The sequence below is a fragment of the Cydia amplana genome, chromosome 27, assembly GCF_948474715.1.
Source record: "Cydia amplana chromosome 27, ilCydAmpl1.1, whole genome shotgun sequence".
Taxonomy (NCBI): Eukaryota; Metazoa; Arthropoda; class Insecta; order Lepidoptera; family Tortricidae; genus Cydia; species Cydia amplana.
The window spans coordinates 4,559,588-4,571,961 of NC_086095.1; the positions used below are offsets into that span (position 1 = coordinate 4,559,588).

General features: G+C 42.0%; 1 protein-coding gene across 1 annotated transcript in view; it reads right to left on the reverse strand.

The window, feature by feature from the left end:
• LOC134660527 (scavenger receptor class B member 1-like) overlaps positions 1 to 12,374 on the reverse strand; it is a 76,719-nt gene that overhangs the window by 6,670 nt on the left and 57,675 nt on the right. Inside the window, exons 7-8 of the mRNA XM_063516302.1 lie at positions 2,094 to 2,288; positions 967 to 1,086 (exon numbers count right to left, since the gene is read on the reverse strand). Of these exons, the coding sequence (XP_063372372.1) occupies positions 967 to 1,086; positions 2,094 to 2,288 (315 nt within the window). The remainder of the gene's footprint in view (positions 1 to 966; positions 1,087 to 2,093; positions 2,289 to 12,374) is intronic.

A 12,374-nucleotide genomic window follows, 5' to 3' on the forward strand; every position in this document is an offset into this window, starting at 1 on the left:
CCAAAAAATAGTTACTCTTCGAAGGCCGCAAAAGTAGTGTTTTTTTTTTTTTTTCAATTTATTTGGGACAAAAAACAGTAACACACAGGGTTAAGACACAGAAATAGAATACAAAGGGTAATAAAGTGTGAGACCAACAACATCGTCCACAGATTACTAGATTACCTACTGATAAATCTAAAATATATAGCGCTAGGTAACAACATAAAGCTAAAAGTAACAAAGCTACGATTACAAAATAGGTTTGTGAATACAGTAACAAATTCATATTAGCAGGAGTAGTCTATACAATGTAACGAGCGAGTAAAAACAGTTAAAACAGCATGGCCCATCGGAGCGACATTTTAATTATGTTTTGTTTGAAGCAACTGAATCAAATTATTTTTATACACATTATCAGACATCATGAAAATGTCAATTGTTACGCGCTCTTATGGCACTACAAATAAGATCGTGTCACATATTTATGCTTCGTTGAGTAACATTTGCAAGTGACTGTACCTCTACAACTCTATGGCCGAACGTCGAGTCAACGTCATTTTCCATAGCGCTGACCAGACGCCGACGCTCGAAAGACGCTAGATGTGGGATGGCCCTAAAGTCTATTTTTTTAGGGCCACCCCACATCTGGCGTCTTTCGGGCGTCGGCGTCGGTCAGCGCTATGAAAAATGACGTCGCTGCGCAGTTGCGTCGACGTTGCGTCGACGTTGCGTCGACGTTGCGTCGAGCAGGGCCATAGAGTTGTAGACGCCGACGAGACGCCGACGCTCGAAAGACGCTAGATGTGGGGTGGCCCTTATTCGGTAGAAATGACATTTCATAGTATGAAATGACACATGATGTTCATACTATGAAATGTCATTTTAGTCTACCGAATAAAAAAATAGACTTTATGTAAGTCACAGTCTATCAAAATCAAATGGGGCGTGCCTGAGTGGTTGAATATAAGAGAGACTTTGACTTGCCTGAGGGTCGTAACCTGGCAACTGCGGCTCGCCGTGGAACCGGTCGATCTGGAAGAAGTGCCCATGGCCCCATTGAGGGCCTATCTTTACTGTCACCTCGTCTGTGAAGTCTGCATAGATCTGAAAACAATAGGGACACACATCTATAAAAAATATGCTTGATTTGATGGTCTGACCAAATTAAGACCACCTTTATTTTTCCCTTATTATAGCTTTCAGTACGGCCGGCCTACAACTAATATATCTACTCTATATTGACTTACCCTAGCCAGCATCCCCATGTTATTAACGGGCACCAGCCTCGGCGCTATACTCTTGGAAGTATCCAGGATCGGCTCCCTGTACTCCCACAGGTACTCATAGATGATCTTCTTTAAGAAGAAATCGCGCGCTCTGGTACGCGATGCCTGTCTAATATATCTACTCCATATTGACTTACCCTAGCCAGCATCCCCATGTTATTAGCCGGCACCAGCCCCGGCGCTATACTCTTGGAAGTGTCCAGTATCGGCTCCCGGTACTCCCACAGGTACTCGTAGATGGTCTTCTTCAGGAAGAAGTCGCTCTGGTACGCGATGCCTGTCTAATATATCTACTCTATATTGAGTTACCCTAGCCAGCATCCCCATGTTGTTAACCGGCACCAGCCCCGGCGCTATACTCTTGGAAGTGTCCAGTATCGGCTCCCGGTACTCCCACAGGTACTCGTAGATGGTCTTCTTCAGGAAGAAATCGCTCTGGTACGCGATGCCTGTCTAATATATCTACTCTATATTGACGTACCCTAGCCAGCATCCCCATGTTGTTAACGGGCACCAGCCCCGGCGCTATGCTCTTGGAAGTGTCCAGTATCGGCTCCCGGTACTCCCACAGGTACTCGTAGATGGTTTTCTTCAGAAAGAAGTCGCTCTGGTACGCGATGCCTGTCTAATATACCTACTGTTTATTGACTTACCCTAGCCAGCATCCCCATGTTATTAACGGGCACCAGCCCCGGCGCTATACTCTTGGAAGTGTCCAGTATCGGCTCCCGGTACTCCCACAGGTACTCGTAGATGGTTTTCTTCAGAAAGAAGTCGCTCTGGTACGCGATGCCTGTCTAATATACCTACTGTTTATTGACTTACCCTAGCCAGCATCCCCATGTTGTTAACCGGCACCAGCCCCGGCGCTATACTCTTGGAAGTGTCCAGTATCGGCTCCCGGTACTCCCACAGGTACTCGTAGATGGTCTTCTTCAGGAAGAAGTCGCTCTGGTACGCGATGCCGCGGAAGAGGAGCTTCGCGATGTACGGCGCGGTGGAGAGGTAGGAGGAGATGCCCTGGAATAAAGAGGTTTTGTTTAATGACCTAGGTTTGCTATATAATATATACTCGTACTTTTATTCGTGGTTTTCGTTGCAAAAAATTGTTCACAAAGAAAATAGAGCGAGTTGTCGAGTATTTCATATTATTTCAGAATTTCGCATTAAAAGTGAAGTTAATGCCTGCATTATTATTGTAAACGCTATGTTACGTATATACAATTTTAGTACCTTAGTCAATGCAAGCGGTGTACCTTTAAGTAATTGTTACGCTTAGCAATATTACTCAAAACGTTTGTTGTTATATTTTACATAGTGTAAACAATTGTTGGTGAACCAATAAATACAAAAAAAAAACTTGCGGCGGCTTGGTTCGTGTGGCTCTTAAGGCTCCTCTACACGATGGCCCTGGACCTGGACCAGCGAGATGGCCATGCGATGGTTGAGAGCAAGTACTAAGGAATGGGCCACGTGTAGATGCGTACGCACCATCGCTGGCCCACTTTGATGTGCGGACGAAAAACCGATATCGTGGCCATCCCATCGCCATAAGCCATCCGACATTCACTACTCTCTATACACGCTGGCCCATCTTAATGGGCCAGTGTGATGGCCCATCGTGTAGAGGAGCCATAAGCCATCCTACACCACTACCCTCTCTACACGCTGACCCATCTTAGTGGGCCAGTATGATGGCCCATCGTGTAGAGGAGCCATAAGCCATCCGACACCACTACCCTCTCTCTACAGTGTGTGGCCTATAATGCGGGCGAAAAATTAAAACGTAGATTCTACTCCTCAAACAATAACACTTTTGTTCAACAACTTTTTGAAATTATGTAGTCTTAAAATTGTCCCTTTTTCAAACAAACTAAATAATATTTTCAATGTACTTTAAATTCCGTCTAATTGACATTGCCTGTCAGTCTTGTTACCGTACAGGCATAATCAATTTCATAATACATTGCGTGTTCGATTAAATTTTAAAGTGTTTTAAAATACAAACCACAAGTTATTTTTAAAAGTCGCTGAACAAACATTGTCTAGTTTGAGGAGTAGAATCTACGTTTTAATTTTTCGCCCGCGTTATAGGCTACACACTGTATACGCTGGCCCATCTTAGTGGGCCAGTATGATGGCCCATCGTGTAAAGGAGCCAGAGAAGGACGTCATAGTTTCCTAGCGCCCTTCGAGCGACATCTAGAACGTGAGAACGCAATCAAAATGGCGGAAAACATTTAAATAAACGTTAACACATCATCATCTCAAAGGGTCTTTATTATATACGTTGGTTATTACATCCATGTAATGTACCTACCAAAGACGCGTTACTAACAAGGACTGTTTATTATACAGAGTTGCAGTTACTTTGCGCCCGAATAAAAATATACCTATTGTTTTGATTTGTTTTTTTGGGGTTCCGTACCCAAAGGGTGAAAAACGGGACCCTATTACTAAGACTTCGCTGTCCGTCCGTCCGTCCGTCCGTCTGTCACCAGGCTGTATCTCATGAACCGCGATAGCTAGACAGTTGAAATTTTCACAAATGATGTATCTGTGTTGCCGCTATAACAACAAATACTAAAAATAAAATAAAATAAATATTTAAGGGGGGCTCCCATACAACAAACACGATTTTTTGCTCTATTTTTTGTTGATGGTGCGGAACCCTCCGCGCGCGAGTCCGACTCGCACTTGGCCGGTTTTTTGTCAGTGGCTGTAAAACATTTTTGCCCAAACTGGTACGGAGACATTTCGCACTCGCTCAGTCAATAACCTTTACTTTACACCTAAATCCAGCATTTTAAAATCGAATTAATAAAAGTACCTATTATTTATTGACGAAGCTTAAATATAAATTTAATCTAAATTTTTAAAAATAACTACCTACTAAAACCCGTCCCGGGTTGCCCCCGACGAAAAGGTGCCCATCACGCTTGCTGCGTTGCCGCGTTAGATTGCGATGGACAGCCTTTGGATCAGGAAAAACCCAGAGCGGGAGTCAAGGCCCCTTTCAAATTAATAAGAGACTATCAGAATATGTTAATGTCACAGCGGTCGGATCTCCTTGATTTTGGATAGATTTATTAGCAGTCTTTAATATTCACTCGTCTTATTCATATACATACACCATTATCATTACGCAGTACCTACACTAAATGCCTACCTATGTTGTTAATCACAATGTTTACAACGGACCAGTATAAATCTGCCCATAACTTATAATGAACTAGCTATCCTAGGTATCCTATTTCCCAGGACTCAAACTAGCTCCATACCAAATTAATCGGTTCAACGATTTGGGCGTGAAGAAGAAACAGACAGACAAATAACAAGCAAGCGCGAACGGCAAGCGAAGCATTTCCATTTGAGCTTGGGCAAAACTGCTTTCGTGTGTCTGTTTGTCTGGCTATTCTCCTCCGTAGGTCGCATTTAGAATAGAATACATTTATTTAAGTCTCATTATGGCTGGTTACATTTTTCAACCAATACGCGTTACATTTTGATAGAGTCTGTGCGGAAAGAGAAGAGTCGTGGAATGTATTGGGCCCCATACATTCCACGACTCTTCTCTTTCTGCACAGACTCTATGGATTTTTATGGCTATTCCATTTTTGGATTTCAAAATGGCGGACCCAAAGGGGGTTCACTAGGTCTACATCTTACAGAGCCACTAATAGGTTTTACATGTCAATCCTTTTAAGCCAGAACTCACAAAACAAAACTAGATGCCGGTAAAACCTATTCTGGCGCCGTCTATAACCATGTATGGACCTTTAGTCTGAAATAAATGATTTTTATTTATTTATTTATTTATAACACCTCTATATAAAACCTTTGACAGTTACCAACCAGATTTACGGCTCAAGTTATACTAGCCATATAACGGTTCGTGAATTATAACTGATAATCAACACTCATTGTTGCAATGAATAATCGTGTGCCTTGACATCTTTGTCAACGTTTTTACAATGTATTTACAATATTACACGTGTGAACGGACGATGGGATTTATAAGATGTAATCAGTCATCACCAAGGATGGGATCGTATGGCCAAAGAGCATAGAGTGTATGTTACTGTCATAGCAGGCGTGTCTCACTCCGCGATTTCGTCGCTTTGCTACAGGTAGCTAAAAGTACATCCGTTCGGCCCCAATTTTGGGGAAAGCCATAAGCCGCGCGTGGCGCTGTCGCCACCTAGCGGCCATATCTGTGCTGATCGTAACAGACGCGTTTTGTTAGAGAGTGAGTCTTCCGTACTTAGTACTATTATTTATTCTGTGCCACAAAAAAACTGCCATCTTTTGACAAAAGATTAAAAGTGTTAGAACGCCATTTGACTTTGACCCTTATTCTTTCACTGATATGTGTTAATTTGTTAAATATTGAAATTAACGCGATCTACCCGACTGTAGGCCCAAGGTTCTGGCGCCATCCATCGCTCGAAAAGATTCCGATAATATTGAATTAAAATTTATCTCATGAATAACTATCACGCTAACTGGCAATGAAGTTATTGAAAGTTATTGAAACATTTCTAACAACCATTTCTTATGTATGTATCACAATATGGGGCATTATCTATGAAAAGGGACCTTGTTGTCGATGGCGCTTACGCCGCACAGCGTCGCGCGGCATTGTATTTATATCGGAGCATCGTTAATAATGGCGTAAGCGCCATCGACAATAAGGTCCCTTTTCATAGATAACGTCACATATGGCCTTCAAAAACCTCAAACTGAATCAGTCAATTCTTCAGTCATAAAATAAATGGGAGCGACGTTCTTATTAGAAAATATCGCATTCTAATTGCCACGACCTCGGTTAAGTTTTATATTAGACATGATCATTAGATGTAACCACACTTAGTTTACTGAGAATGGCTATAATAATCGGACCAAAACTCGGAAGCCCGTGTTAAGCCCGTGTTGATCGAAGGACCAAAATGACAAAGTGTAGCCATGTCATCATTAATGACAAACTCCTATAAAAATATGACGTAAGGTACAAGCGGGGCTCTTTTTTGCTATCTGGACTTATATATGGCATTCTAGTGAATAATGTAAAACATGGAAGATATTTCGATACGATGGGATTTATAAGATGTAATCAGTCATCACCAAGGATGGGATCGTATGGCCAAAGAGCATAGAGTGTATGTTACTGTCATAGCAGGCGTGTCTCACTCCGCGATTTCGTCGCTTTGCTACAGGTAGCTAAAAGTACATCCGTTCGGCCCCAATTTTGGGGAAAGCCATAAGCCGCGCGTGGCGCTGTCGCCACCTAGCGGCCATATCTGTGCTGATCGTAACAGACGCGTTTTGTTAGAGAGTGAGTCTTCCGTACTTAGTACTATTATTTATTCTGTGCCACAAAAAAACTGCCATCTTTTGACAAAAGATTAAAAGTGTTAGAACGCCATTTGACTTTGACCCTTATTCTTTCACTGATATGTGTTAATTTGTTAAATATTGAAATTAACGCGATCTACCCGACTGTAGGCCCAAGGTTCTGGCGCCATCCATCGCTCGAAAAGATTCCGATAATATTGAATTAAAATTTATCTCATGAATAACTATCACGCTAACTGGCAATGAAGTTATTGAAAGTTATTGAAACATTTCTAACAACCATTTCTTATGTATGTATCACAATATGGGGCATTATCTATGAAAAGGGACCTTGTTGTCGATGGCGCTTACGCCGCACAGCGTCGCGCGGCATTGTATTTATATCGGAGCATCGTTAATAATGGCGTAAGCGCCATCGACAATAAGGTCCCTTTTCATAGATAACGTCACATATGGCCTTCAAAAACCTCAAACTGAATCAGTCAATTCTTCAGTCATAAAATAAATGGGAGCGACGTTCTTATTAGAAAATATCGCATTCTAATTGCCACGACCTCGGTTAAGTTTTATATTAGACATGATCATTAGATGTAACCACACTTAGTTTACTGAGAATGGCTATAATAATCGGACCAAAACTCGGAAGCCCGTGTTAAGCCCGTGTTGATCGAAGGACCAAAATGACAAAGTGTAGCCATGTCATCATTAATGACAAACTCCTATAAAAATATGACGTAAGGTACAAGGGGGGCTCTTTTTTGCTATCTGGACTTATATATGGCATTCTAGTGAATAATGTAAAACATGGAAGATATTTCGATTATTTTAAATTACCCCGCAGTCTAAATTGTCCCCTGCACTTAGTCTTTATATAATGACACTGCCTCACCTTGTGCTATTCAAGTGCACAGCTTAGACGTACTGTACATTTCCTTGCGAAACTTGTTACCAATATTTTCCGAAATATTATTTTTATTTACATTACTTTCCTTTATAATAGAGCGGTCGGCAACCTTTTAGCAGCCAAGGGCTACATAGTAGTTAACGAAGTTGACGCGGGCCGTACTATTGTTAATATTTATGACTTTATCAGACATTGTCGTTTGTCAATATTGCATACAAAATAGCCAGGGAGGCTCGCGGGCCGCAAGTGATGGCTCCTCTACACGATGGGCCAGCGCCGGCCACTCCAAGGGACGCATTTATGAGGGAGCAAGTGATATTGCTATCTCATTCTACCGCCATGACAGGTTCACGGGCCGCATGCGGCCCGCGGGCCGCAGGTTGCCGATCGCTGCTTTATTTATCACATTACGTGAATCACGGATCGCATCCGCTAATACAGTCATGGTTAAAGCCGTTAAAGGGTTATTCTACACCTACAGCAATCTCATTCCCCTGCTGGCTATAGTAATAGAGTCCAGACAAGCTGCATGGCCAAATCGACCGATTTGATCAGGAAAATAATTGGAGCCAATCTCATCTAGCGTCCACGTACACAATTTAATCACCAATTTGCATTCCATAGATACTAACTTCGAAAATTGGCATTTTTGTGTCCGCACCTGCTGATTTGATCGGGGAATCAAATTGGCGTCGTTTGCGTCCGCCCGGCCTGATTCGATCGGACAATTTGATCAGATTGGCGATAAATTGTCTCGTCTGGACTCTTTATAGGTAGGTACCTACTAACCTATTCGCAAATTCCCAGGATATTCTGCTTAACAGTTTTGACTTTTGGTTGTAGATTTAACTTGGCGTCGTCGCTTCCTTGTCTATGACAATGACAGGTGATCACGTGATGTTTTCCATAGAAAACGAAGCTCCGGAAGCTCCGGCCCGGACACGGCCCGGTCTAACGTGAGTCATCCACACAGTCACCAAAATTGAGATGCTAATAACCCCCCTAATACCTATGATGGACTAATTATTATTAGGTATAGTATTATATCTAAGAACAGCTGTCAAAAAGTAATGAAATAAATGCATTTGTATTTGAAATAAAGCGGCATCCCCAGGGAATTTGCGAATAGGTATGGCCAGGGGAATGAGGTTTTTGTAGAATTACCCTAAATATAGATATCAAAAATCTAGAAATCTAATTGAGTTTCCAAAACAATTCATCGGCAAAAATCAAACGCGTTATCATCAGTTGATAATCATATTGGCGATTAACAAAAGATAAATGTTGCCTACTTTAGAGATTTTCTAATATTCCGCCTCCGTGGTAGACAGAGCTGCACTGAAAGTCAGTGGAGTGGAGTGTGTCCTGAGCTTCTGTGACGTCAAACTGTGAGTTTCTTTAGTGTAACGAAACTTTTATAGCATAGGTATTAAATATAAATTTGATTGTATGCGAATTAGTGCGAGAATAGAGTGCACATTTATTGCAGTTTTTTTCTTTTAGCTCTTTTTGTTATAAAAATTATTAGCTTTGCCGATCTAGGATAAGAAAATGGGAGGCTAATTGTCAGGAAAACCTAGTTTCCATCCGGCGTTTAACGGACAAAAATTTCATAAGTACCAACCATACCTACTAAATATGACGGCAAAAGAAAATATAATTTCGGATTTTGCGGTTTGGATCGAAAGTTCTAACGAATCTGTATAATTTTTTTAATGGGATTTGGGGTTGACCATACGAGTAAATCACATCATACTAGATTAGACCCCTCTAGTATTAATAACGTGATTAAAAGACCCGAGGGGGTCACAGATCACGAATGATCACAATGGTGTCTATAGAAAAATAACGTGTAGTTTTTTCTTAAATTGGGCCAAGGCTAAATATGACAACTCCTTTTGATATCACACGATGTAAATTGTTCTTGAATAAATAAACTGAAACTGAAACTGAAACACTCATAAACTTCTTATTTCAGCTCAGATCACAATGAAGCCCCTTCTGCTTCTGTCTGTCCTATACTTCTTACACGGAGTAAAAACAGACAGTGTCAACAACAGACCCATCATAGGAGTACTGGCTCAGGAGCAGTCCGCGTACCTCCATACGAAGTATCCAGAGGAGAACTACACAAGTTACATCGCGGCTTCTTATGTCAAGGATGTGGAGGCTGCGGGCGCTAGAGTCGTGCCTATTATGTAAGTTAAGGGACACACACACATAGCGCACACATACTTACAGTAGTGTGAAATATACAGCAGTCTATGTATACTAAAGCACAGAATAAATAATAGTACAGGGACAGAAGATTCACTCTCTAACAAAACGCATCTACGACTTTATGACAGATATGACCGCTAGCGGTGCTCGGCAACTACATACTATCTACTATAGCTAGACACCTAAATTGGTGTGGCTCGCAGGCATAATACTTGTAGGTACTTGTAGGGACGCGTGAATAGAGTTAATAATTTCTAAAAATAGGTTATAGAGAGTCATGGTTTATCGTGGGCGGGCGGTGCCTATCATCGAAGGTTTGCAAGCAAACAAATCCAAGTACCTAGTCGGTCTAAAATCAACAACAAAATCTGAATGACGAACCATTATTATTACATAATACACTCTGCGAGGAACTTTTGTATAAGACGATCTTATACAAAAGTTTCATCTTTTCTGGATGAAACGAGCGTAGATGTCTAGACTCTAAATGTAAAGCTTCGACTGAAAATAATGGGCAAGATACTAAATATTGTGTATTTTTCCAGGATTGGTAAAGATCGTGCTTACTATGCAGATATCATGTCCAAGATAAACGGGTGAGTAAATTCGGCCAGATTTTTTGACAGCCTCATACAAGTTTGGATTATTTAAATACCTAAATAAATATTATTGGACATTTTTACACAAATTGACTAAGCCACAGGCACAGGCAGGGTCACTATCCACTAGGCCAGACCGGTTGTCGTTATTTGACTTATCAAATAGTTTACCTATGGTAATCGATTCCTATTTTAGGGTTCCGTACCAAAAAGGGACACAAGGAACACTTTTTTTGTTCACGGAGTGGGCGAATGCATTTACGCTCCGTCCCCCCGGCCGCGAGAATGCCAATGATGGGGGGGTGTGTGGGACTCGCCGTTTCTGTCCCCTGTGGGGGAGAGTACTTGGCCCTGCCCACTAAACCCACTCCGTCGTTTCGCCCTCTTTGCCGTTTGCGAGAGCGCCATGGGATCGAGTACACTCCACCATGGACATGAGAAACCCTTATAGTGCAACTGTGTCCGTCCCGCCTGTCACATCGCTCCATTCGCTCCATATCTCTAGAACCACTTTAGGTTCGTTTGCACCACACTGTTTAGTCATCGTTCGCTTAATTTTATTGTATGGAAAGTTTCATAATACTTGGTAAAGCGCCGCGGCGCGCCGGGTGACGTTGATCAGTCTGTCAAGGGTGGTTGGTGCAACTGGCCCTTAATCTATCGATTTGAAATTTGGCATAGTCATGAACAGCGCTAACCCAGACACATTGAAAGTGTTTGTTTAAACTTAGACATTGGAGTTTTGCTTGTTAAGTCCTCTCGTACATTCTTACGAACACCAGACATTTCCAGAGTCCTCATTCCCGGCGGTGCCACCTACTTGAACCAGTCCGACGGCTACGCTGATGCCGGCCAGCACATCTACGAGCTGGCGATGGAGCTGAATGATGCTGGAGACTACTTCCCGATCTTCGGCACCTGTCTCGGCTTCGAGCTGCTGCTGATCCTGGCTTCAGGACGGGGGGATCCGGAGAACCGGATCACCTGTTACTCTTTTGACAATCTACCCTTGGATTTCACTGCTGGTAAGTGTTTGGTAACTCTTTTACCGGTTTTTACACTTGGATTTGAGTTGCTGCTCATCCTGGCTTCCGGACGGGGGAGCCGGTAAACCTGATAACCTGTTATTCTTTTGACAATCTACCATTGAACTTCACTGCTGGTAAAGTTTTTGGTAACTCTTTTACAGGTTTTCGGCACTTGTCTTAAATTTGAGCTCTGCTGATCCTGGCTTCCGATAACTTTTATGGCCTCTTTTTAGGGTTCCGTACCTTAAAAGAAAAAAACGGAACCCCTAAGATAGGATCACTCGTGCGCCTGTCTGTCTGTCTGTCCAACCATTCCTCCCCATTTATCTCCAAAACTACTGTCTAAAATTTTGAAAAAAATACACAAAATAGATCGTTACCTATAGATGACAGGAAAACCTATTAGAAATGTCTAGTCAAGGGTGAGTCGGACTTAATGTACGGAGCCCTTGGAACGCGAGTCCGACTCGCACTTTAGTAAGGTGCTCCTTTAGCCTATGGATGCTCCCAATCTAAATCTTAATCTGTATATTGCCCCCCCCCCCCCCGCTCAAAGAAGAACTCTCAGCGTATGACTCATGCCTCATGAATTAATTCCTTGAGTAATAGATATCTATACTTACACGTACATGATTATTGTAATTATTGATTATTAATTTAAATTTAAACTTATTAATTAGGTACTTTAGTGATAAGATATAGGCTAAAAGCCGGCATGACTTTTAGGTTTGAGATAAAGGAGATTAATCCATCGCTAATAGAGTGTCATGGCCAATTTTACACACGATTGTGAAAAAGCAAAATTACATGTAATATCCGTATCACTACAATCACGTAGAGATTGATTTATATACCTATTTTACAGTAGGTACCTCTGGCACAGAATAAGTAATAGTATTATCATACAGAACGGACACGCACCGCGCCGCCCCGACTCGGATTACCTCGCCCCGCGAGCGCGAATGGCCGTGGCATGAATGTGTGCGTAAGTCGCTCTACT